Source organism: Sphaerodactylus townsendi, linkage group LG06 (genome assembly GCF_021028975.2).
Source record: "Sphaerodactylus townsendi isolate TG3544 linkage group LG06, MPM_Stown_v2.3, whole genome shotgun sequence".
Classification (NCBI taxonomy): domain Eukaryota; kingdom Metazoa; phylum Chordata; class Lepidosauria; order Squamata; family Sphaerodactylidae; genus Sphaerodactylus; species Sphaerodactylus townsendi.
In genome coordinates this window covers 95,564,942-95,589,053 of record NC_059430.1, presented here as the reverse complement: position 1 = coordinate 95,589,053, position 24,112 = coordinate 95,564,942, and the positions used below count along the sequence as shown (strand labels likewise).

General features: G+C 47.5%; 1 protein-coding gene across 1 annotated transcript; it reads right to left on the bottom strand.

Moving 5' to 3' along the window:
- Positions 1-340: 340 nt before the first annotated feature.
- Positions 341-22,861, bottom strand: FUCA1 (alpha-L-fucosidase 1). The gene is made up of 8 exons (XM_048500696.1): positions 22,433-22,861; positions 11,701-11,835; positions 11,417-11,554; positions 10,285-10,390; positions 8,139-8,339; positions 6,846-7,036; positions 4,864-4,963; positions 341-1,959 (listed from the first exon to the last, which is right to left on the bottom strand). Exons 1-8 carry the CDS (start codon positions 22,807-22,809, stop codon positions 1,819-1,821), a joined length of 1,389 nt encoding a protein of 462 aa, XP_048356653.1. The 5' UTR covers positions 22,810-22,861; the 3' UTR covers positions 341-1,818.
- Positions 22,862-24,112: the final 1,251 nt, after the last annotated feature.

Below are 24,112 nucleotides of genomic sequence, written 5' to 3'. Positions count from 1 at the left end.
CACCCAAAGGGTGAAAATTTAAACCCTGTTGGGGGGGAACACAGCTGCCCCAGTGGGGCAAATAGCAACTCTGCAGAATGATGGCAGGTCAGGCATTGGGTGGGAGAGGTTTAAACAATCTCCCCATCTCACCAAGTCCTGCTCTGAATGAGGCCACAGCATTACTGATAACTGGTTTTTTAAAAATGCTGTAAGCACTGATCACCCACGTCTCACCAACTTTGGATCTCACACAGAAAATCCCTGCTCCATTATTTCTGCTCTTTCCCCAGTTCCCATCCATAGTTAGTATTTCCCCACCTGTTGACAAGCCTTATATTCAAATCAACTCCATATTGACTTCAGTCACATCATTTTTATTTCAAAAACTACATTTGAAGTCACATGAAAAACAGAAAGGCCTCATGATTAACATACTGTGAATGGCCCAGTCGTCAAACAGTTCAACATAGCAGTAAAATTTGTATGTATACTGAGGTGTGTGAGTGTATGCATGCCCCCTCCCTTTGCACCTCAGTATAACTTGCGTTCCTTTGGAACAGGGCAGCCCATAGAAATCACGTCATGGTGCAGTCTCAGGTATGCTTCCCTCAGCCTTACTTCTGATCCTGCACTGAACTGTTCTAGTAGTCCAGAGGTATCCAGCTGTTGTAGTTGCTGAGCTACCTGTGTTTTTACATTCAGTTGCCATTTTGTGCAAACACCTGGCCTTTATCCACGTCCTGTGCAGTTACTCAACTTTACTTTCTCCTGCAGTTTTAAAAAGGATTACATTTTTTTCTTTGTCATATCAAACTAGCAATGTAATGTGAAGGCAGAGATTGAAACTATACTGTCTCACCAAAAGATAAAAATGTAGTTCTGCATTCGATGGAAGTGATAGAAGTGTGATTCCTCTGCAGAAAAAAAGACCCAATATTAAAATAGCCACCATGGATAAAAAACCACCTGTATCTCTGGAATCCCTTGGGCTATCATACCAGTTTTAACGGCATTTTGCTCAGTTGTTCCTAAGGATTCTTCCCCACTAATCAGTTTTTTGAAATTTGGAACCACCGATTTTTCCAAAATAGCTGCCACAGGTAAAAATGCCTGTAATATCCAGAATCCCTTGGGCTATCACACCAGTTTTAACGGCATTCCTCTTTGGGTCACCAGCCATTCTTTTCCTACCCATTGGTTTTTCAAAACTCAAACCTTCCAATTTTGTCACTTTTCAAAACTCAAACCTTCCATTTTGTCAGGAGAAAGGAGGTGTGTGGAATGATTTCTCAGAAAACATTTCTAAGACACAAAGTTTGATCACTGGGGAAATCTTTGGTAAGCTATGTGTGTGGAAAAGACCTTGAAGCTTTAATGGAGGTGTCTTATCTTCCAAACTGGAAAGAAGAAATCTTTCACTTTAGCTAGTTTCTGGCTCCAACATCTAAGCTGATTTGGTCCCATTTGGCTGCTGGAAAAACAGCAACCATGAAGTAGAGACCTGCCTCTCTGAAATTCTGCACAGCTGCTGTTTAAAATTCTATTTCATCCCACTGAATAACTTCAGTGTTATTTCCCTGAGAGGTCACAGTGGACGTCATTTCCACATAAGTCCAGCTTCACACATTTACACCAGAGTATTTCAGTCCCTGGAGTGATGAAACATACACCCTTCTATACTTTAGCGCGTTACTATTAAAAAGAAGTATTTAAATATTACTGATTTGGCAAGAGTTCTGTTTTATTTAATCGCAGATCCCACCCCACTCTAAATAAGTGCATGCCACCAATCCCAGCAGCTTTAGTGTTTCAGATAGAAAAGAACGAAGAGTTCTTTCATTCTACTCCAACGAGCTTGAGAGTCCAGGCATTCTGCAGCGGGAGAATGGAAGGCACTGTAGAGGGCAGCCTGACCTGCAATCCTTTGCCTGGGGTCCACTGCCACTTCAAAGACTCAGGGAATCCCAACATGGTCACCTATGAAGAGGAGGAAACAGAAGTTGCTGGTCTGTTGATTTAAGCAAGAAATCTATCTAGCTTATACATACAGCATGCAATAGTGGAGAATTCTCAAACTGGCTGACAACTCAATGAAAACTGTGTTAATGCAACTGGATGAAGCCACATGTATCCTCATGATCTAGGCGTGTGCCCAGGCTCTGCTGTTTGTGAGCCGCAAGGATTATATCCATTCTAGCAGCTGCATGTTCACCAGTCCACAAGGACACATCAGTTCATACAATCAGCACCTCCACACAGTCCCAATTGGATCATGAATGGCCTGATGACGCCATGTCCACGCAAAACCACTGCATGGAAGTTGCAAATTTTATCCAATGTCTTCATACCATCTGAAATCACACACACATACACAAAGGAAAACCTGGCTTCCCTAGCTATTTGCTATGCTGACAAGCCCTACCTCTTTTCCCAGTAAATCTGACATCTCCATCAGATATTGACGGACAACAAACTGCATCTCTGTCCAGCCCAAAGAGGGAACATGACCAGAGCCCTGTTCTGGGAACAGTAAAGTAAATGCTAGAAATGAAAAAGGGAGACCACCACTTTTGCTTTGTTAGATGAACTAAAAATTTTAAAAATAAAACTTCACACTGTGCAATAGCGAGAAACACATCTTGCTGTGACATATCTCTGAAGATGCCAGCCACAGATGTTGGCAAAACATTAGGAGTAAAAAACTACCAACTACCAGATCACGGCCATGGCCACATAGCTGGGAAAACCCACAGCAGCCAATAACAAAAATGTTTGAAGGTGTGAATTTTAATGCCATTCTTACACTCTACCTCAATAGATACTTATCCCGTCTATAATAGGAACATTTGGGGAAAGATCCAGGGCCCGTGGCAAGTGAATGGAGAAGCATCTTTGATAGATGCAGCAAAACCGTAACTCTTTTCTTGGCTTTGAAAATGACAATTTAAAGGGGTAAATGGAAAGAGGAAGGGTGGGGGAGGAAGATTTGGCAAGTTCCTGTTAAAAGCCCAACAGGCAGCAGCTGTTGCAGTCTCCATTTTAGTTTGAGTCCTAACTCTGAAGAAAAAAAAGGAAGGGCAGCATACAGGAGACCAACAGAAAAAGCTCTATAAACACATTCCTATTACTTTTCTGGCACAGACCGAGGGGGGGGGCGTGTCAGGGGGGTCTTAAGCGCCAGGCACCACTTCTGGGGGCACATTTTGCAGCTGCACCCTCCCCCTCCCCAACTGCACTGTGGTCGGGAACTCCCCGTTCGGAAGCATGTTTGAAGGCCAGTGAACAGGCTTCGGCTCACCCTCATCTCCATGGGGAGATGGGAGCAGCAAGAGACCATCTGAGCTCAGCTGAGGCCAGAGCTGGACTCAGCTCTAACCTGCCAAATGCAGCTTAGAGCAAGAGCCAAGCCTGGCCTCAGTTAAGACTGAGACCAGTTGCTCTCAATCTCTCTATCACAGGTGTCAAACTCGCAGCCCTCCAGATGTTATGGACTACAGTTCCCACCATCCCCTGCCAGCACGATGCTGGCAGGGGTTGATGGGAACTGTAGTCCATAACATCTGGAGGGCCGCGAGTTTGACACTTATGCCTGAATACTGTTGGTTTCCTCTCCCCCACAGCTCTACCTGACTGACTGTGAAGCTTGGGGAAGGAGCCAGGCTCAAATGGATCCCTGCTGCTCTCCCCTCCATGTGGTGAGGGGAACTGAACATGCCCTGCCTGTAATCTCCACATGGACCTTGTGAATGAGGTGAGTCTCATTCTGCCTCACTCCACACAGAGATCGGGTGTGGGACTGGCCCCATGCATGGCATCCATGTGGAGGGAGGGTACAGCAAGCCAGCATGTCCCACTGGCAATCTCCAGGTGGAGGGGGTGAGCTCTGCTACTGCGCTTCAGCTGCACTCTGCCTGCTCACTCCACACCCCACCCCCATGGAGTTTGGGTGTGGGGCTTGCCCAGCTGTGGGGGGAGCAGTGCACGTCCTTCTCCTGGGCGCCGTTTTAGATAGATACGCCCCTGGGTGCACATCTCATGCTTATAGAGAAGCTATAAGATTACAGAATCTGCACTTTTGAAATAAACAGACAACAAAACAAATACACCCAGGAATGGGAAGTGCCTGACCCCCTGATTGGACTGCCTGGGTTGCTCAATTTACTGTGAAGGCTGCTATTCTCAGGAAGGACAATAGTTTACCCTGCCCATATGAAGTCTCAAATTCTATCCACAGCACTGAGAGCTGTTAGTCAAAATCTGCCAGGGATGTATGCTCCAGAAACTTGTCTGGGTCACTGGCTGGGGCAATTCAATCTCCTCCAGAATAAATCTAGTCATCATCAGCTGCAAGTTCCAGCCATTCATGGCATGCAGGGGCTAGGATGAAATGCAGTTTGGGGGATGAGAAGTGAATATACCTCCTGAAATATCCTCTTAAAAGGCATAATGGATCACTTGTGTTCTTTTCCAGTATGCAGGTGATGCATAGCTATGCCATAAGGAATATGTAAAATAAAAGCAGATATTATTGCCTATTTTCCTTACAGTCCTTAGACATGAAACTGAGCACAACTGTACTGACTAAAACTGGGTACATCTAGTTCTTAATGTTATGCTAATCACAAATCTGTGAGGTAGGTTAAATGAACAGTGTGCAACGGACCAATGATCTAATTGGGCATAAAGGAGCTTCCTATGTTGATTTCTTAAACTCTGGCTGACTCTGGCTACAGGTGTTGCCTGTAGATTTTCAAAGTTCCGTTCCCAGCTATAAGTCCCTTAAAACACACACACACACACACACCAGCAGAGACCATCAGGATTTTCCCGATGCCCAGCCACATTTCTGCTAGAGAATCTCTTCGTTTCAAGGCTCCTTACTTGCTTGCCTGCTGTGAAGTCTGGAGATGAAAGGTTCAACACGTTGTCTTGTGGCCAGATAAAAAAGATAGCATAAACTGTAGCTGCTTTTGAAGTGTACCTGGGAGGATACAAGGCAAGACTGTGATGAGCAGTGTGAAAATTCCGACACAGACACACACAACAACCATCTTCCATGAGAGCATGACATCCAGCCCATCCCTTGCTGAATCTGCCGTGGCTGAAGGCCACCCCTAAGCCTTTCCCCTACGCCCCCTCACATCTGGGGTCCAGCCAGCCAAGAGTGATGAAAGCCTCAAAGTCCACCCTTACAAACACCCTGTGAGAGCAAACATTGCATTACAGCCTGTCCTTGTTTTTTCAACTGCTGCCGTCAACAACACAAAGGTGGCTCAAGTGCCTCTTACAAAAATCCATGCAAAACTTTCCATTTGTTGCCTTTACAGAAGTACTCTCATTTTCTAAGCTCTAGAAGGCTTTTGGAGTATTGTCCTCATTCCTCTTTTACTCAGGATTCCATATACCATGAATGGTCTCTGGCTCCAAGCACATCACATCTCAAATAAGAGGAACCAAAGACAAGCTTAACCTGTTTATTTAAAAGTTTAAAGACAAATAAGTCAGTTAATTCTCCATGCAGGCCTGGTAGACGGCTCTCCAAACAAGACCAGGGCCCTGCAAGATTTGTCACAGTTCTGCAGGGCTGCAAGACAGAGCTATTCTGCCAGGCCAGTAGCTGACACAGCTACAGGAGTTCATTGCCCATCATGCCTGGCTTTTCTCCCTTCCCCTTCCCTTTTTACCATGATTAGAATCTGAAATGAGAAACCAAGGCACTGTTCCACCCTTGATGCACTACCTTAGATAGTTTTTACATTTTTTAGATTGTTTTAAAACTTTATATATTGTATTGATGGTTTTATAATTGTATTTCTATAGGTTGTTAGCCGCTCTGAGCCCGAGAGGGATATAAAATCTTCTAAACCAATAAATAAGTTCACTCAACAATGTCCAAGTGCAGCAGAATGCATTGAGAAATTTGGACAGTATACCGCCCCAGTGCCTTTGTGCAAGAGTAGTGTCCAATGAAATGCACTGCACCCAGTGGTGGGATTCAGCAGGTTCGCCCCACTTTGGCAGAACCGGTTGTTAAAATGGTGCTTGTAAACAACCAGTTGTTAAATTATTTGAATCCCACCACTGACTGCACCCCTTTCAGTTGCCTGTACTTGATAGTGCTGTGTGCCTTCACCGTAGCAAAGTCCCTCCCATTTCAGGTTCTTTTTATGTGACGACACGCACACAATTTTTAGCAGAAAAGGTTTCTGCTACAAACCATTCCACTAATATCAGACTTGGCTGATTAAGGCTGGGTATTCTTTGAGTCCTGCTTTTGCATAAATTATTACAGATGGGACCAATTACTCTCATATAAGCCTGCCTGACAATTAAGAACTTTTATAGACTCCTCTGATGGAGGGGTTGGTGGGCTCCCAAACCGAATCCTTTCTTCAGTGGCACCTTGACTGTGGCATCATTCCCTCCCACAGTGGCATCATTCCCTCCCACAGTTGCCTACTGGATTTCTATTCTCTAGCTCTAGGTGCCAAGACCAAACCTTTCATTCACTCAGGAGGGTTGTATGTGTGTATGCATACCAATTTCACCAATCTGGAATCCTTACTTTTCTAAAAAAAAAGTTCTGATGATCACAAGTATCTCAAAAAGCTCTGGTTAAGAAACATGGTTAAAAGCTCTGGTTAAAAATACAATAAGGTTCTCCTGTAGTCAGGACTCTATGTGACACTATCACTGTAACACCAGCCAACACCCATACTCAATGTGTGTGAAAACTGTCTCAGAACCTATTGCACACAAGGTGATTTCTTTTCTGTTCCTAATGCCACCGTTTCTCATGCAAACACTGGAGCCTGCCCACGTTCTGAAAACATGCAGCCTATTTGGATTAGGTTTTATCATACCATATCTTGGTGGTGACATTCTCTGTCTGCACTTTCCAGGGCTTCGATTCATAAATAGCTTCCCCATTAATGTTCAGCCACTTCCCAAGTGCCAACAGCCTCTCTTGGAAGATTGGAGCAATCACCCCTTCTTTGGTGGGACCAATGTTGAGAAGGTAATTTCCTCCGTAGCTCACAGTGCTCACAAGTTCCTGTGGACAAGGGTAGGAGCAGAGCAAAACATTTTAGGACAAAAAGAGCATTTTAACACTGCGAGATTCTGTATGGGCTATCCAGTCAAATCCCCTAGATGATGAAAGATATCCTATAACAACCCAGACTGATACCTGTTCACGCTTTCAGTGAAGGGAAATGTATAACCGATTCTGACCGGTGGCTGTTCCACAGCTTCTTTATAGAAACCTTTCCACCACCACAGTCGCACCACACTCGCATACCTACACTAGGTAATTTATTTAAAACAATTATATAAACCTGCTTTTCTTCCAGTCAAATTGTATTAAACGGATTAAAAATTACATAAAGCACAGAATGTTTAACGCATCAAACTATTAAAACAGTCTTTAGAAACTTTATAATAATATCCAAATGAGACCATCCCCCACTTTAAGAACCAGCAAATTGCAGACACTTTTAAAAGACTCTGAATATCCTTATGTGTCCGGAGGGTCCTCCAACTTGAATTTTTTAAATTGGAGGAATAAAGCAAGGAGTGCAAAGCCTGAGACCAGAAGTGAAATTGTTGACTTTTATACAACCAAGAAAAGGGTGAAGGGCCAGTTATTGGAGTGGTTTAGATGCTGAGCCGGCTTTGCACTTTCCTTTGGCAGAGTTTTGTGTCAGAGACTCCTTCCCATTGCCTGCCTCTTGATCTCTTGTCTTTGGCCCAGACACTTGGGCTTGTACAACCTGCAGAAAAGGTGGCCAAGGTAGTCCTAATCAATCCAGCAATGGGTAGAATGGGCAGGCCTCTTTCTGAAATGCCAACTGCTGGCTGAAATGCTAACTGTTCCACACATTTATCTTAAATCAAGTAACGCCAGCATGCAATGAGTGTCAACTTAGCCCCTTCTTAACTTAGCTTAGTTAACCCCACCGTGGAAGCTTGCTGGGTGACCCTGGGACAAAATGGATTCTGAAAGAATCTGACCTATTTCAGTCACACATGAAACTCAATTCAGACCATCACTCTGGCGGCTAACACCAGTTGGGAATTCTGGGCAAGATTCTGTAATTTCTTCACTAAAGAGCTAATTTTTTCCCAATCCCCAAATGACATTTCAGTGCTCTCACCTTAATTATGCTGGAAGCATCCATGAGTTCATCCATTTGCATGTCGCTTCGATATCCCCATGATCTCCTGTCAATAGAACTGCACATCTCCCACTTGTGGGTTGGCAGAGTGCCAGGCTTGTATTTATCTGCACAGTTGTAGAATCCTCCATGACGGCAGGAGCAGTTGATGCCCCACCGATCATTTACCACAACAGTATCCTAGAAGACAGCAGCAGGACTGAACTGAAGCCTTTGGACTTTAAGGTGGTAAGGCTCTAGAGCTGTGCTCATCAGGTGGTCTGAAATGCTCCAAATAACAACAGAATAACAGCTTTTGGGGATACATTTGAAGTGTTTAGTGTGTTATTCTTATTCCAGAATGTCAAAGGAATGAACAAGCAGTCCTAAAGAACACCCCAGTTTTCATTGGCTCTCCTAGGGCTGGTTCACACATCATCCCCATCCCAAGCCTACAGCACTGGACACCATCCAGTATGTGTGAAAGAGCCATCACAGATGGAACCTGTTCCCTCAACACAACAGGACTGGTTTACAGTTTTGATGACCAGAAAAAAGCCCACAGGAAAAATGCCCCCAGTCATGAATGGCCACAGGAAAAACGCTCACATGATTCTGATTAGACTTGCATGACTGCAGTAAGGATTGCTTTTCTACACACTGAAGTCCAAGGGTGCTATTCTCATTTGTGTCAGGGCCTTATCAGGAAAATAAAAAATGTTGGCTTGAAGAGTGAATATGAAACTAATATCAACATATTACACTGAAGTCGCTTGATGAATTAACTTTTGTCCCAATTGAAGTTGTGAGAAATGTTTTTTGATAAACTTGCCATTATATTTCCAGATGAAGACAGCTATAACAAGGGGCTCGTGTACTTGTTTTCTACATATATTGAGGGTGCAGTTGGTAGAGATCCTCAGTTTCCTACAAGAATATGGAATCACACTGCCGCCCTGGAACGCTCACCAAAAACTACAAACTGTTGTGGGGAATTTAACAATGCTATTATGGCCCCATCCAGAGTGACCCTTCCCCCCTGCCCCCCGCAAAAAAAATCCACTGCTGGGAGCAGTGCAGGGCCATGCTGGTGGATTTGTCCTCCCTGGGGCACTTGCACCACCAGAGGGGTGGATCTGCCAGCAGGCAGCCGCTGCAGCCATCCCCAATGATGTATCTACGGGGGAACAGAGGGGGGCAGATGACCCAGTGCCACTTTCAAGCATAATGTGGGGGCATATGAGCCGGTCTGCTCACCCACTGCATCTGCTGCCCACCCACCATTTCTGCTGCCCCCGCTGCTTCTGCCCCCCACACGCTGCTTCTGCTTTCTGCCATGCGACTGATGCTTCTGATGCCCCCACCATTTGCCCAATACTTCTGCCACCTGCCCACTGCTTCGGCTCCCTCCCACCCCCACTTGATGATTCTGCCGCCTGCCCAATGTTTGCCCGCTGCTTCAGCTGCCTGCTGCTGCTTGCCCACCGCTTCTGACACTGGGTGCTGCTTACCCATTGCTTCTGTCACCCACTCCCTGCTTGCCCGATGCTTCTGTTCATCTATTGCCTGCCTGGCGTGTCTTCCACTTGCCCAACACTTCTGCTGCCCTGTGCAGCTCCCTGCCACCACCTACTGCTTCTGCTGCTCACTCGATGCTTCTGTCAATTGTAGGTTGCTTCTGTTGTCCACCTTCCACTTCTGTCGCACACTGCTTCTGCTGCCTCATGCCCCATGCTTCTGCCACCTGCCCAATACTCACCTGCCACTCCTGCCACCTGCCTGCCACCCCCACTGGCCGCTTCTACCATCTGCCTGATGCTTGCTCGCCACTTCTGCCACCCCCTCTCCACCTGCCCACTGCTTCTGCTGTGATTTCAAAGTAAAGTCCACAGTACAATGTGCCTAAATCTTTGTGGTCACTTGCACAAGTGATCCCTAGATGAGGGATATCACACGCATCTGACCATGGCTGGGGTGGGGGAAAATGAAGGAATCGCTTTGGACATTACAAACAAGCACAAAACATTTGCTCCCAATCCCAATCACAGGAGATTCCTAATGAGGATTGTTTTAAACATGAGAGTTGGGAAAGCTTCCCAGTTATAACAGCTTAATTGGCTAGTAAATATGAAGGGAATTCAGGTACCTTTACTGGACTTTCATTGTAAAGCCAGGCAAGGAAAGAGGTAGAGTTCCAGTATGTGTCCGGAGCCTCCCAATCTCCATCGGACCAAATGATATCCGGCTTGTATCTAAATGGCAGATTTGAAAAGCCTGAAGATCAAGCCCCGGGATTTGCTGAGCTCTGCCACCACTGAACCCCATAGGTGATCAAATATCTTTAACCAGCAGTCAGATATACAGTCAACTAGTATCAACCTCTGTTACATGAACCAGGCTGACTGCACTCATTTATTTACTTCATTTATGCCCTGACTTTCTCCCCAATGGGGACCCATGGTGACTTCTCCCCTCCTCCATTTTATCCTCACAGTAACCACCCAGCAAGGTAGGTTAGGCTTAGAGTGTGTAACTGGCCCAAGGTCACCCAATAAGCTTCCACGGCAGAGTAGGGATTTGAACCAAAATCCCCCAGATCCTAGTCTGACACTCTGACCCCTACACTACACTGGCTCATTGCAGCCAACTTCTATTCTTTATCTATAAGGTTGATAAACACTACAGTCACCACTACCACAAATACAGTTAAGAAACCACAACGGGGTAAAACAGATTTCTCCCACCAGATGCTTCTAGCTGCTTTTAAAAAAAGAAAAGAAAAACCCAAGTACTCTCACTAGTCGGCAAATTTAAGTTGAGGAATGTTTGTGGTTGCAAATCGCTGCTTAATCCTTTACCTTCTAGCAATTTCCATAAAATATCATATGCATCCTGTTTCAATCAAATGGAAGAATCCAACTAATAGGAGAAAAGTCAGCTGGGAGGAGGGCTGTCTTTAGCAGAAAAATGGCTGGCAAATGAAGAGTTTTAAAAGAACCTATCCACTTTCCCAGCCATCTTGTTATTCAAAGAGACAACCTATCACAGTTGTTTGCATTTGGAGGGAGGAACGACAGAACAGCAACTGAATAGCAACACCCAATCCAGACAACAGTCTTAAAATAGAGGATGACATCTGTCATGGAAGGAGAAAAAACCAAGTTGGAGTGAAGCCAGACTGCAGTACACTTGCTTTGAAGTCCACTGTGTTCAATGGGACTTGCTCCCTAGTATGTATGCCCAGGGATACTGCAATCTTTTAAGTTTTTTGCTCTTACCTTGAAACAAGATCATAAAGCTCTGGCAGCGTTTTCTCCAACACAAAATACTGGGTCTTGAAACCAGCTTTTTTGTCCGCTAAATAGAGTGGATTAAACCACTCATACATGGAATGGTACAATCCATAATGTATATTCCTAAAAAGATTAACATGGTGTGGGAGAGAAGGAGATTAAAAAGGAGATGAAGAGATATGAGAATGAACAGATAGGAGATCAGCTCTATTATCATTATGGTATTTCACACATCACCCCTTGCCTCATACCTATATTAACCCACATACCTTTCTGTGAGGGCTGCCCCTAGTTCTCCCACCAAGTCTCGATGGGGTCCTGTATCCATGGAGTTCCAGTTCCAGGACACAGGGGACCCCCAGTTTGTGAAGCCTTCATGATGCTTTGCAGTCAGCACCACATACCTGGGGGAACAGAAAACATGGGATCAGCAGGGAACAGAATTCACCTAAAATATCACCTCCACACTTGTATGCTAACAAGGTGAGGCAAGGATTTTGTAAGTTTTCTGTGTGTCACACATACGACTTATTAAATAAAACCCTTACTCTGGAGTACATGAAGAAAAGATGCCTTCTTGGTTAATACACATTAACATTACCAATTCCATTTATAAAGTATTACTGAAGAAAAAAGGAAAAAAAGTCCTTTTACCATTGTAATCACCCAATCTGCAAGCTTAAAAAATGGGGAAAAATGGCTTGATTTGCTGGTCGCTTGTAGTCGACCCACGCGGTCAGCGTAAGAACGAGACGAGACGCGGAGATAACATCTGGTGGAGAGATCGCCATGCAGCTGGCGACCGAGGTCCGGTGTCTCCAGCTTGAGTCTCCGTCTGCGGTTCCTCAGTAACCTTTATTGTTATTCTATTGGGGGTGTAGTAGAGGGAGGACCGGGGAGTTCCGGAGAAGCGGGAGATCGAAGATCATCATGTGATGCATGATCTTTACCTGGCTACGTCTTGAGGAGAGGAATGCAGCGTACTAGAGCTTCAATCCCTACCTGGGGCCGAGACCATTCATTGTCCCTGCGCTCGCGATTGAGCCAGGCAGTTCATGACCAGTGCACTCATGGGGGGATGAGGAGTGGGGTGCGGTCGCGATCAGTAAGGCCAGAGGGTCCATTGAAGCGTCCCAACGCTCTACCTCACGGTGCTGCTGGATCAGCAGTGCATTACCTGACACTCCCTCCTTACATTTTAGGTAAAAAGGGGCGAAACAGCTTAAGTGATTTCAAAGTGGGACGCTTTGTCTCCTCCTCACTGGGTCTAAGGTCCAAGCTGAGCCAAGCCGTTTGTGTAACATTAAGAACTTGGCTGCGGGGTATAAAACAAGGCTTTGCCACATGTTACATAGTACAGGCAATATTAGACACGCATTGAATGCAGTCAAGATCCAGATAACGAGGTAATACAGATTAAACCAATGGTGAGGCTGTACAATAGCACTTCAACTATCCTCCCCGGCAGCCAGCTCCAGGAGGGCTGACCACCAATAGGGTAAAACATCATACTTCAGGATTAGATACAACTACTTGCAGCTTCCACGCGACTTTCATGTGAATCGGCAACTGGGAATTATCCAGAAAGACTAAAACAACACATGTTATAGTACATTCTCCTCACAACCTTGGTGGTGTAGCGAACAACAAGTAATCAATAGCTTAAGCGATTGTCTAGGGTGCAGCTTGACGAAAGTTCCTGCTGCCTCGGAGGCCATGAGCCGCCCAGAGCAATGGAGAGTAGAATTGATGGAAGCTTCAAGAAGGGCACAGGCCAGCTCGGCCAATAGATGCTTGGTGTTACAGGAAACAAGTCCGGGGCTCCCACAAGGGAAGTTGCGAGGGGAGACAGGTCTGCCATGGAGAGGGCTTAACGGCTGCTTCGGCTGTGAGGGATCGAAAGGCAGAGCGAGCTGGGCGGCGGCGCGGGCGGCCGGCAGACTCCCTGGGGTGGAGCTTGGGTAGCAGAGAGAGTCCCGGCAGACAGACAGGGCGAAATGCAGCAATAACAAATAACATAACTTCAAAAAAATTAGGGCATGCAATAAATTCAAACAATAAAACATGGCTAAAATCCATACATAGGCGCTGGATGATGTAATGAAGGAAAGAGCAACCCATGGATTGCATAATTGTCCCAATGCATGGTATTCTTGCTGTTTTGACCACCAAAGCTACAGAGCCGCATGGCGCGGAAGTCCATGGATTTCCTCAAGAACGTGAGGGAGAGCTACTGATAGTCTTTAGCATTGTAGGTTCAGTGATTCTCACCGGCAAAGGCTGTGAGAGAAAGGCTGGTTCCAACAATATTCAAGCGGGCTGGAGAACAGCGGAGAGTTCCAAGGGTTAATCTTATCAGGGAATGTCCCTGGCTGCAACTCTGGGCCCTCTCAGCCAGGAGAGGCTGACAGAGAGGGAGAGAGAATAGCTACCAGAAGTGAGGAGCAGCAACCTTGCTTGACGCATCCAACCTCCTGAGCCACAGCTGGCCCAGGCTGCCGTTCCCCCAGGCACTTGCTAGCCGGGCCTATGATCCTTCTTGGAAGAATGGGTGTGCCGGCTCCCAGAGAGATCCCCTCCCATCTCAGCCCAGGCTGGGGGGGGGCAATCGGGCCCCCCGACCCAGGGCGCAAGGCGGGGTGCGAGATCCTCCAGGGAGGCCCCGCTCTCCATCTCTCCCGGGATGGGGCTGAGGTCTGGCATGGCGAGGCTGGGATTCCCTGTATGGGAGAGAAAAAGACAAGCAACGCCTTTCCCCTAGGGCTTTTGGCGTGTTGGCTGAGTTAGTCCTTATAGATGACAATGGAAGGCCTCGAGCCCTGAGTGGGCGGGGGGGCACTCTTTTGATAGAGAATAGAGAAGAGTAATTTTGGATATGGTCTGCTAGAGAAGAGGATGAGACCTTGATTGGGTCAATAGGGGAAACTACTCCCCTTTTTTTTTCTGATTTGTTTTGGCCAAGCTTGTGCCAGGGCGCAGTTGGCTCCATTCCGACAACGATCACTTGCAACATATCAAAGCGTTAAGAGATGCACAAGGTAGGAATTCGCCCGAAGTTTAGGAGAAAGGGAGAGGTCATATCCAGGATCGGGATGTTTGTTTTGCAAACGCAGTCCCAATCACCCAGTCTAAGGTTTTTTGCAAAGTAACTTGAACAATTCACAATTATAGTCATACCAATAATATAAGCGTCTATAGGAAAAGATAATGGGAGTAAGATGCAAGAAAATAGTTCCTGGGCTCTGAGGGTTTGAATTACAGGAGCAACTCGAGGAGGGGGGCTTTGCAAAAAAAAACCTTTTATCAGGTCCTAGATCTAGAGGTGGGCGATTAGTCAGCCCATTTAGAAAGAGGGAGGTGTGCAGAAAGGAAGGCAGGGGAAGGGTTTGGGAAGTCAGCTCTACCTTCCCCTCCCGTAAAGAGACCCCCGGCCGCCTGAGCTCGCTTTCTACCTTCACAGCGGAGGCTGTGTAAGATAGGTAATGTATTGAGAGACCCCCCCTTGGCACCTCGTGGACTAGCCAGGGAGCTCAGCAGAGAATGTGGGAGCATGAAATGATTTTGCAGCTTCATATCGTAAATCCTGCGCCCACGCCAACGTGGCAGTGTGAGGCTCAGATGGACCGAGAAGGAAAAGGTTCTCATGAGAGGTTTGAAGAAAAGTTTTGAAGGTTTAAACTAAGATGGAGGCGGGCTTGAAGCAGGTCCCATCGGTATCCTAGGGAGCACGACTTGCCAAGAGCTGTGTCCCGCTTTTACATGGATGCTGTAATGGGCTAAACCTTTCAAGGCATTGGCACACATAATCAGAAGGAGAAAAACTTTAATTAGTTAACAAGAGCATAGCTTGGAAGCAATTGAAGAATCCCTAAGGAGGGGAAAACTTTAGGGTCTCTTTGAAAGCAAGTGCAGACATACAGAACATACATAAGGCATGGTATAATGGCACACATATAAAGTAAACAAGGAGGGATTACAACTCTGATTTGAGATCTTGCTCTCTGAGGGTACCGCTGGACGATTTTGCTGCCACTGGGAGAAAACTTTGGAGCTTAGAGACTGCACAGGCGCCCAGAGGCTATGAGATTTGGCTTGAACCTTACAGCTGGAGAGGAGACCAAGGGGGCTTCTTTTCTTCACGAAGGACTTTGGTTTAAGGACCATTGTGTGAGCATCTTTTCCTTTCCATGCCTCATTGTCCTGTGGATTGGCTATGGGGCATTCTGAGTGAGGGTCTAAACTTGGCAGTCCTCTTCCGTCAGCATTTCTTTCTGCTGCAATTCAGTGACTGTGGACTCTGCAGAGATTTTGAAATGCGTGCCATTCTAGGAGGGCACTATTATGGCCAGGTAATGGGTGACTTTGGAAGTAGAAGGGGCTAGCAAGAGCAGGGGAAGTACTAGACGCGTGGGAGGGGGAGGCGAGCAACGAGATTTGACATGCTGAACTTAGATTAGACTCAGAGTGAGAGCATAGAGGTAGAAGTGTTCAGGTGGAACTTGGCAGTTTCTGTGGGATGTTTGTCCCATACTTTATGTGGATGGCTCCCTTGGTGCATGGGGTCGACATGACCCTGGGCGATGAACAACCCCTGTTCAGCTGGCCCAGCCTTTTAGGCAAGACCAGCCTAATGAGGTCTCCCGCGGGATGGGATCACTATACCGAGCTGGAGCAGCAGCAAGATCTCATGGGGAGCTCCGGGGAAGGGTTTGAGTCACGGATCTTGGTTTCCGCTGCAGGAGATACACCCGGGCGCTGGGCCTCTCCAGCGAGCATTGGGAGCGCCTGCCCTAGATCTCCTTCCTGGGAGTCTGCTTAGCCCTCTGAGGGAGAGACCTTCCTCCGTCAGGAGTTGTAAGAGCCTCACTTGGGCAGCCTACAATTCCTCCGAGGAAAATGTCCTGGCACATGCCGCACTGAAACACTGCTACCTCTGGGGCTGCCTCATGGCAGCTGAGAGGGCGGCGCTAATTAGAAGGCTGGCTTGATGGGCTTAAAGGCCGACATCCTGGCAAGCTTTTGAGCATGTCGGACCAGCCTCGGGGTTCCTTCCTTCTAGGGTCTGTGATCGCTGGCTTGGCACTCAGCCGGAGGCGCTCTTCCCTTTGGCAAGGCGCTTTGCTGAGTTCTCGGCCCCTGGAGCCTCTCGTTGTCAACCTGCCTCTTGAGGGCCCTCCTGGAGCCTGTTCTACAAACTTCGGCATATGGGAGCTCTTTGAGGTTTTGGCGGATGGTGGAGAAACTCTTGCCATTGGGTCGGCATTGGGGACTTTGTCGTAATGCCTTTATAGGCGCACTCAGAGGCTTAATCACTGTAAAAGGGCGGCCTGAGGCAGGAACAATCTGATCAAGTGGTTAGGGTTGGCGAAAGCATCAAAAATCAGAAGCTGAGCGGCTGTGTAGGCGCCCGCCAGCTGAGTAGCGCTCCCTTGCTGATGCATTTAAGGTGGAGACTCTGCCCCAGATCGGGCTAAATTGTGCTGGCCTAGGAGCATGACGTAGCGAGGTGGTTTTCCAATGCGTCCGGAACCATTATGATTGGTTTACTCGCGACATGCTTCCAGCATACCTCTCTCTACCGAAAGGGCTAGTGATTCCTACGCCTCTCGTGACGCTTTATGGAGCCTGCGAGGACTCAGTGGAATATTGCCAGTTCAGAGGAAGCGGTACTCGACAACTCACGAATGACGCCACCCTCCCCCCTCAGCATCTGTGAAGTGGAATGGGGCACAATGCAAGAATCTACGGCATCGCTCTTTTACGTCAGGGTTTCTTTCTTCTGCAGATGCGTGGGTTATCGTTCGTCATGAGTTTCAGAAACCCAAGCGCCATTATGTGTATGCTTGACGGAGGTGCAGTGGCTTTGGAAAATCAAGGCGGAGCAGGGGAGGGGCGGCTGAGCCGCTGAGGAGAGTTTAGCGAAATGGGTTGAAGGAGCAAGGGGCAGAAGGAGGACGAGAGCGTCCCACCAGCGGGAGGCAGAGAAAGATTCCGGGCTGAAATTGAAGGTGGTGATCGAAGGAGGGCGGCCTACATGCAAGGGGCCGTGAGGGTCTGCAGGCTGGATGGCGACAAAACATTGTCTCCACGTCAGTAGCAGCGACATGGCATCGGGCGCCACAGGCTCTGTGCTAAGAGTGCTGCCCGATGTTTTCCCAGTCCTGGTGATTCAATGTCCCCCTCTGGGCACCATGGACACTGAGCCGTCTCCTCAACCAGTTGCCCAGCTCCTTCTCTTTACTGGGACCTCCTGGCCGTGATTTCTCGCTAACGCACAGGATTCGTCCAACGCAGCTTGTCATAAGCCCTGCTTTTGCAAGCTCCCCATACTCACCGGTGTTCCGCCTGGACGAGAGAGTGTCCTAGGGCATCGTGTCACCCTGGATGCGTACCGGATCTGAAGGACAGGCGATACCGGGAACAGCGGTCCTGGATGCCATCCAGCTGGAACGATTCGTATCGCTGACCCTTCCCAGGCGACGGTGAGCAGGGTGGAGGTCTCCGGAGTTTCCCGCCGCACCAGCTTGTAGCTCCACTCCACTGGGTCAGCTGCAAGAATCCAGACGAGACGCGAGCCGAATAACATCTAGTGGAGATCGCCAGCAGCTGTGGAGACCGAGGTCCGATGTTCCCAGCGAAGTCTCCGCTCCGCCGTTCCTTGCACCTTTATTGTTATTCTATTGTATGCAGGGAGAGGACCGGGGAGTTCTGAGAGCTGTGGAGATCGAGATCACGTGATGCATGATCTTACCTGGCTACTGGCATGGAGAGAGGAGCTGACGTCTGAGCCTAATCTCACCTGGGAGACCATTGTCCCTATGTACTCGGTGATTGAGCTTGTGCCCTGCGACCCAGACTCTGGGGATGAGGAGTGGGGGTGCGGTAAGATCAGTAAGGTCAGAGGTCCAGCAGCCCCAACGTTCTACCACGGTGCTGCTGGATCAGCAGTGCATTACTACAGTCATCTATATCACAAATTAACCACAAACACCCAGGGGTTAGTTTCTGAGAAGTAAAGTGGTAGCACTCAAACTCAGCAGACATTCCTGTTAGCCACCAACATCCTGCAGCTCTTTCTCTGAAGAACCCACTAGAAACCACACTTTCCAACTAAGAAACTGTTGCATCATAACTGCACCCAGTGTTGCATAGTAGCTAAGAGAATCAGACTCTTATCTGGAGACCAGGTTTGAGTCCCCAATCCTCCACATGAAGCATGCTGGGTGACCTTGGGCCAGATACAGTTCTCTCAGGACTCTCTCAGCTCCACCTACCTCACAAGGTGATTGTTGTGTGGAAGACAGGGGAGAGAAATTGTAAACTGCTTGATGACTCCTTAAAGATAGGCTCATTCTGCACATGCAGAATAATGCACTTTCAAATTGCTTTCAGTGCTCTTTGAAGCTGTGCGGAATGGCAAAATCCACTTGCAAACAGTTGTGAAAGTGGTTTGAAAATGCATTATTTTGCATGTGCGGAAGGGGCCATAGAGAAAAGCAGGGTATGAAAACCAGCTCTTCTTCTTCCCCGTGAAGCAAAAAAGAGAAAAGGAACAGCTAGAACCAAGGAGAGTAGCAGAACACTTAAAATGGAGATAATGTTGAATCAGCTCCCCCTCCCCCTCACACCCAGTGTTTACTAGGAAGCAAATGGGGGACCTTGTTGCTAGTATTAGCCTACACAGGGATAGAGTGAGAGCCAGAAAGGGGCTTGGCAGAGTGGGTGTAGATACAAGTAGGTAAAACATCCATGCGCCAGTTTGCCGGCTTGGCAGAAGGTCTGGAAAAAGGCTGTCAGAAAGACCAGATCCTTCCCAGGGCAAATATGAACATGTTCCCAGTCAGGAAGAAGAGTGACACACAGCCCACTCCAGCAGGGACTGTCTGCTGCAAGGCTGCAGAAGCCAGAAGGTGAAGCTAATGGACTCTGGAAGAGATCCCTCCCCAAGGAGCAAATGTGGACCCTGGACCTACGACATGCAACAAAGAGGGAAAATGTATATTATTGCAAGCAGGCCCTTCACGTGACCAAGAACTTTGTTAAAGATGATTTATTCCAATAAAATACTTGTTTATGCTTCCGGGGCTCATGGCAGAGATGCATTTGCAATTGCCATCCACCAAAAGAGCCACATTTACTTTCATCTCTGGTATGATACCTGCACCCCATGGCCTACCTATTCCATTATGAGAATCACCTGCTAACGCAAGGCCATTGGGGAAGAACCTTTTCCCCACTTTCCTGATACATGGAACAGGTGACACACTGGGGAACAGTGCTTGGAAAAGAGACATGTCTCTTCCGACCCACTGAGTGAGAATCACTCAGAGATAGAGACTGGAGGAGGATGAGCTCTCTCATTGGGGATAAGGCCCCTGATCAAAGAAGTTTCAAGAAGCCAACTTCCAATTCCAAACTGCATGCAATCTACATTTACTGACTGCTGAGGGGAATCCTACAACCATACAGCACATGGTCAGAATCATTCACTGTTACATAGCCCACACGTCTCCAAGAAAGAAAGGGTTTGTTTTGTTTGTACAAGGAAGGTTTTAGAAAGAAAGAACAAAGAGGTGAACTCAAAACTAGGAGAAATCTGAGGCTGCAGAGAATCAGGAAATAAAATGAGCTGCAAGCGTCCAACAGGGGGACAATAGAGTGGGAGAATTAAAATGTTGCATATTTGACCATAAAGCAAGGGAAGACGTTTTGAAAACGTTTCAGAGAAAGGAATCCTTGTAAAAGGGGCTTTCAGGGGGGGAAACAGTGTGGAACTCCATGCAGGAAACATTTTGTTTCCTGCATGAAAACGTTTTAAAACATTTGTGCGGAAAGTTTGTTTGTGCCTTTCTCACCAAGACTCAAGGCAGATTACACAGAGTGAGTCAATGCTATCAACAAGATGATACATTCAATACACAATAAAAGAAACAGGATTAGGACTGTAGAAGTCTGAAACCTACCAGAAATCTTGGACAATGTGTGAATCTGCTTGTGGAGCGGCAGCATAACTGGATTTGCCCTCCACAAGCACTTGCCCGGCGGAGGGGTGAATTCTCTGGCATGCAACTGCCATGCTCCCCACCCCCCAATGTTGGGAAGCTGCGCTGGACACCGCACCAGCATCCCAGGACCCCTGCCATCACAGCCTGTGTAGAGGTGGTGTGTTCAGGGGAGCATTGGCTCCATCCCTTTGCCGGCAGGCTACACTCACACTTAAGCCACCAGTCTATTGAGGCCCATAGAGGGTTGAAAGAGTAACATGTGTCCTTTAAGAGCTTAAAAGAGACGGACCATAATGAAAACAATGTGATGCACGTTTGCTGATCAGTGGCTTCCGTGTATTATACAATCTAACCAATCTTACAACTATACTTAAAAAACAATGCTAAATAACATTTTTACATGTTACATTACAAGTGAGCTCCGTCGGGAGATATCAGCAGTGTCAGTTCATTTGTTGCATTCCATTCATGGTTATTTAGTACATTCCATTCATTTGTAATCTCTCCTCCGGAGTTTGCTCAAGACTGTCATATAAAGGAGCCTTGTCCTCGTTTTTTTTTAAAGTTCGTCAAGCCACAAGGTTTTATTTTGCTTTGGAGTATTCTTTAAAGCAGAAGCTATACGCGTTAATGTAGCTTTTCGTATGCCTTCCTCAGTGCTCCATCCTTCAAACATTACAATAATATTAAAAGTAGCAGTTGTAATATAAATAATCAATCAATCAATAAATATATATTCTGTGTACTAGTGTGTCATTTCTTATATAAATAAATTTTTTTAAAAAAATAACATTCATTGTTGTATTTAAGTTCTATTTACAGACCGTGGTCAGCTTACAAAATATCCAATAAATATACATATGCTTTATTTATAACTCATTTACCATTAGTCTTCATTTTACTTCATTACTTCATTATAACTTCATTACTTCATTATAACTCATTTTACAAGCTCACTTGTAATGTAACATGTAAAAATGTTATTTAGCATTGTTTTTTAAATATAGTTGTAAGATTGGATAGATTGTATAATACACGGAAGCCACTGAGCAGCAAACGTGCATCACATTGTTTTCATTATGGTCCGTCTCTTTTAAGCCCATAGAGGGTTCTCAGCCGCAGGAAGACTTTCTCGCTTTGTAAGCCTCCCCATGCCACCAGGAAGCCTCTATGGCAGCAAGCTTGGCCTGCAACCTCCATCTTGAATGGGGCTATATGTTAATTTGGATTAACAGTTATTGGCTACATGCAAATATTACTATGTGGTTATGATGTCAGGTTTTCTATAATTGTCTAAACTTGTTTTTATTTAGGGGCATGCTTTTAGAGCAGGGGCTCCATACCCTGTTGTATTCTTTCATGTACACAAAATAAACCTTCTATATTTTTCTTACTGGGGTTTGAGTTTTTATTACCACCTGGACCAAAGGACCAAAAGATAGGATATCACAGTTGCTCCTACCAGCACTTAATACTACCACTACTTTCAACAAGAGCTAACACTGCCACTAATATTACCACTAACTTGTAGTATTTCAGCTGGTACTTCTACTAATGGACTCCATGTAAACCAAATCATACAGCAGCCCTCCTCCCCAGAATCACCAATTCCATCTTGAGAAAGTCCTGGAGAATGGGGGGAAATGCCTGGGGAGGGTGGAATTTGGGACCGATGTGATTCCATAGTGTTTACGCTCAAGGCTGCCACTTCCACTAGGGAGGTTGTTCCCTGCAGTCTAGCTGTCAACTGGAATTCCGGGAGAACTCCAGGTTGGGCTGGCAACCTCCAGGTGGAGCTGGGAATTCCCCTAGCATTGCTACTGAGGTCGGGGGGAAACAACAGCCCTGAAAGGTGGCCTCTGTGGCGTCACATCTCCACTGAGCTCCCACCCAAATTGTCCAAGGATCACACAACTCTTAAATCCCAGCCCACGCCCCGGAGTTTGGCACTCCTCTATCTCCGCCCCGCGCCCAAGCGGCTGTATCCGGGCCTGACCTGGCTCCGGCCTCCTGGAAGAGTCTGGCCCATGCGTGGGGCTGGAAGTCGCGGGCGGTGAATTGAGGGGCGAAGTCGGCGTAGGAGGTGCCCGGCGGGAACCGCGAGCGGACGAAGAGGTCGAAGTCGATCTTGTGCTCGCCCCGCCAGTGCCACCAGAACCACTCCGAGCCCCAGGCCGGCACGGCAAAAACGCCCCAGTGCACGAAGATGCCCACCTTGGCCTCGTCGAACCATCCGGGCAACGGCCGCGAGTCCAGGCTAGCCCAGGTGGGCGAGTAACGCCCAGAAAAGGCCGGACGAGCCACGCTGAGGAAAAAGAGAGGCAGCAACACGAACGCCGCCGCCGGCCTCAATCTCTGCGCTCGAGGCGCCATTACTTTCCTTCGGAAGCCTCAGGCGCCCGCCGGCTTCCCATTGGCTGCTGCTTTGGCCAATAGGAGCCTGCCTCGGACGGAATGATTTGCATACAGCAGGGGCCCGGCTGGTGGTTTCAAAAGGCACGCGTGTCTCTCTCTCTCTCTCGCGCGCGCTCACCTGCGTGGTTATGCGGTCCAGGTTGCCCGTTGTGGAAGCGATGCGCAATGTGCTGCCTCTGCTGCAGTGGAATGAGGAAAACCAAAACCCAAGGCAGGTTCAGGCCAACTTCAAGGGGATTGACTTTGCTGCTTTCCTCTTTGCTGTAATTTAACCACAGCCAAGACAGAGCTATTCATATGGAGGATTCTATCTGAAGAGGTGAACTCTCTCTTTCTCAGGAAAGTTCCTATCGGAATATTTATGGTGTCCCTGGAGTTCTGTTTTGTTGTGAAGGTTGGAGGAGGCTTAGTTCTAAACTGGAGAACTCTTCTTTTATGTTTTTTTAAAAACTAATCGGAGTGGTCAGGACATTTTTGGCACCATATGTGGCACCCTCTCCAGTCTGTGACTGTGGCTGGTAAACCAACCCACCTTCCCTTTCCGGGGTACTAGGTTCCCCATCTGCAGCCCCGGTCTTATGGGACCGAGTAAACGTCAGCAACTTAAGCCACAGATTGCTGGTAATTTCCCCCACTAGCAGCCTTCAGCACCCTACTTCCTTTTCTCTCTCTGTGTTGCCCGCCTCCTGTTAGCCCCATTCCTTTGCTGTCGCTGTCTCCCCCCCCCCTTTCCGCCCTCTCTGCTTCGCTCTTCTTTGCCTCTGCTGCCTCCTTCTCTGCCCAGTGATGGGGGGGTTGGTGGCGTGGCCTCGACTCCCCAAGCCCCACCCCTGGCCTCAGTGCTTATAAAAGCAGCTCTTTGAGGCCAGGGACGGCAGACTCCCCTGCCTCCCCCACCGGCTGGGCTCCCAGCCAGCAATCCCTTCTGCCCTCCCCTCCAGGCAGAGGCGTAGCTAGGGACAATGGAGCCTGGTGCAAAATCTGAGTTTTGCGCATCCCCCCACCCCATGGGCGGCCACTGTGATGCTGGAATCCACCCCCAAACAGCATCACTTTCATTGGTGTTTAAACTAGGAAGCCCAGATTCTCCTTTTAAATCCACCTTAAAGGGAGAATCTGGGGTCCCCAGTTAAAACAGCATTGAAAGTGATGCTGTTTTGGGGTAGATTATCCCCCACCCTGAAACAGCATCACTTTTAAACTGGGGACCTCAGATTCTCCCTTTAACTCCATGCCAAAGGGGGTGGATTTAAAAGGAGAA

Bases quoted from the DNA above. Each gene is read 5' to 3' on its own strand.
- FUCA1 (XM_048500696.1), bottom strand. From the start codon at position 22,809: ATGGCGCCTCGAGCGCAGAGATTGAGGCCGGCGGCGGCGTTCGTGTTG. The intron at 11,836-22,432 runs GTCAGGCCCGGA...CTGTTCCCCCAG, and splicing joins TTCCAGGAGGCCGGAGCCAG to GTATGTGGTGCTGACTGCAA. The intron at 10,391-11,416 runs GTAAGAGCAAAA...TCTGCCATTTAG, and splicing joins CTTTATGATCTTGTTTCAAG to ATACAAGCCGGATATCATTT.